This window comes from Pundamilia nyererei, unplaced genomic scaffold (assembly GCF_000239375.1).
Source record: "Pundamilia nyererei isolate P.nyererei 1_Seehausen unplaced genomic scaffold, PunNye1.0 scaffold00232, whole genome shotgun sequence".
NCBI classification, from domain to species: domain Eukaryota; kingdom Metazoa; phylum Chordata; class Actinopteri; order Cichliformes; family Cichlidae; genus Pundamilia; species Pundamilia nyererei.
In genome coordinates this window covers 345,815-347,140 of record NW_005187633.1, presented here as the reverse complement: position 1 = coordinate 347,140, position 1,326 = coordinate 345,815, and the positions used below count along the sequence as shown (strand labels likewise).

At 46.4% G+C, this 1,326-nt stretch overlaps 1 protein-coding gene across 1 annotated transcript in view; it reads right to left on the bottom strand.

Annotated features, from left to right (window-relative positions):
• The window catches only part of LOC102203116 (ubiquitin-conjugating enzyme E2 E2-like), a 70,360-nt gene that overhangs the window by 14,931 nt on the left and 54,103 nt on the right, over positions 1-1,326 (bottom strand). The window contains exon 4 of the mRNA XM_005748859.1: positions 993-1,125. Coding sequence (XP_005748916.1) covers positions 993-1,125 — 133 coding nt within the window. The remainder of the gene's footprint in view (positions 1-992; positions 1,126-1,326) is intronic.

The following is a 1,326-nucleotide window of genomic DNA, read 5'->3' as shown; positions in this document are numbered from 1 at the left end:
CATGTGCTGTGCCAGTGTGCCTGCACATGTGATGTGACAATAAAAGTGATTTGATTTGATTTGATTTGAGTTACGTCTGAGCGCTGCATGGTTTGAGGGTAAGTTTCCTGGGACGCCCACTCCTGTGGCATTAACACACTCCTACATGCTGCAGACGACAAACTGCCAAAGAGGTGGTCACACTCACTAATGATCTAATCCAGTGTGTTTGATTAGCAGCACCAAGCTGCTGCTGACTGAATACTTCTGGCATCGGTGAACACGCTAACCACACCTGCACACTCGGACATGTGACTCCTGGTATGTTGCAGTTTTCCTGAAAGCTGCACAGCACGAACTCTGAAGTTTACAACGTTGTTCTTGATGTTTCCTCTGTGACCGTTGTAAGTGCCAGTTTGTGCGTTTGTATCACAGCCTGTCTGTGTCTGCTGTGTCAGTGGTGTGGTTAATCTGCTGTTTTCTTCCCCTCTCTTATCTGATTTCATTGGCACTGTGGGGAAATTGTACACCGTACATCAGTTTGGGTTCAGTTATTATTAACTGACAGTACTGGCTTAGTAAAACTGTTGAAGAGCTAAATGAAGATCTAAAGAGGAGATGATCTGAGAAACCAAGAACAGAACATGTGAAATCCCACCGATGAACGTAGTTTGTAATGAAAACTGACTGTTAATACAATAAATAAAAGAAGCTGTCAGCGAGTACTTGTAGTAATCCTAAAGAATTCAGTCTGACTACTACTACCAGCTTTGCATTTACAGACACTGACACTTCTTTCATTTAGGATTAGAGACTAAAGGAAAGCAGCGTTGTGCGCTCAGTACGAGCATCCTCTGTCCTGGGCTGCAGTCACACGTTGTTTTGTCAACATGCTGAAGGTTAACGAGCCTTCAATGACTCGTTGTTGTTGGACAACAGTGACAGGCAGCTAGGACAACGCTGCCATTGTTCACAGCTGTAGGGGAGGAGCGTAGCTGCAGGGCGTCATTCACCTTGGGTGGTTTGAAGGGGTAGTCTGGTGTGAAGGCGATGTCCAGGAAGAACACTCCCCCCTCGTACACGGAGCCCGGAGGGCCCAGGATGGTGGACCTCCACTCGTAGATGTTGTCTCCTTTGGGGCCGGCGCTGCATGTACAAAAATAAAAGAGGAAGAAAAGAAGAGACTCTTTTTACCGACAGGTGCTAAAGAAGAAGCCGTTTGTGTGTTTCAGTCACTCTGGTTAGGTTATAATCATCAGCTGCTGTCCACACAAGACTCAGACCGCTGTCAGCAACAAAGACTGGAGCAAACCTTTGTGGAGCATCATTAATATCAGTGGAGGGCTG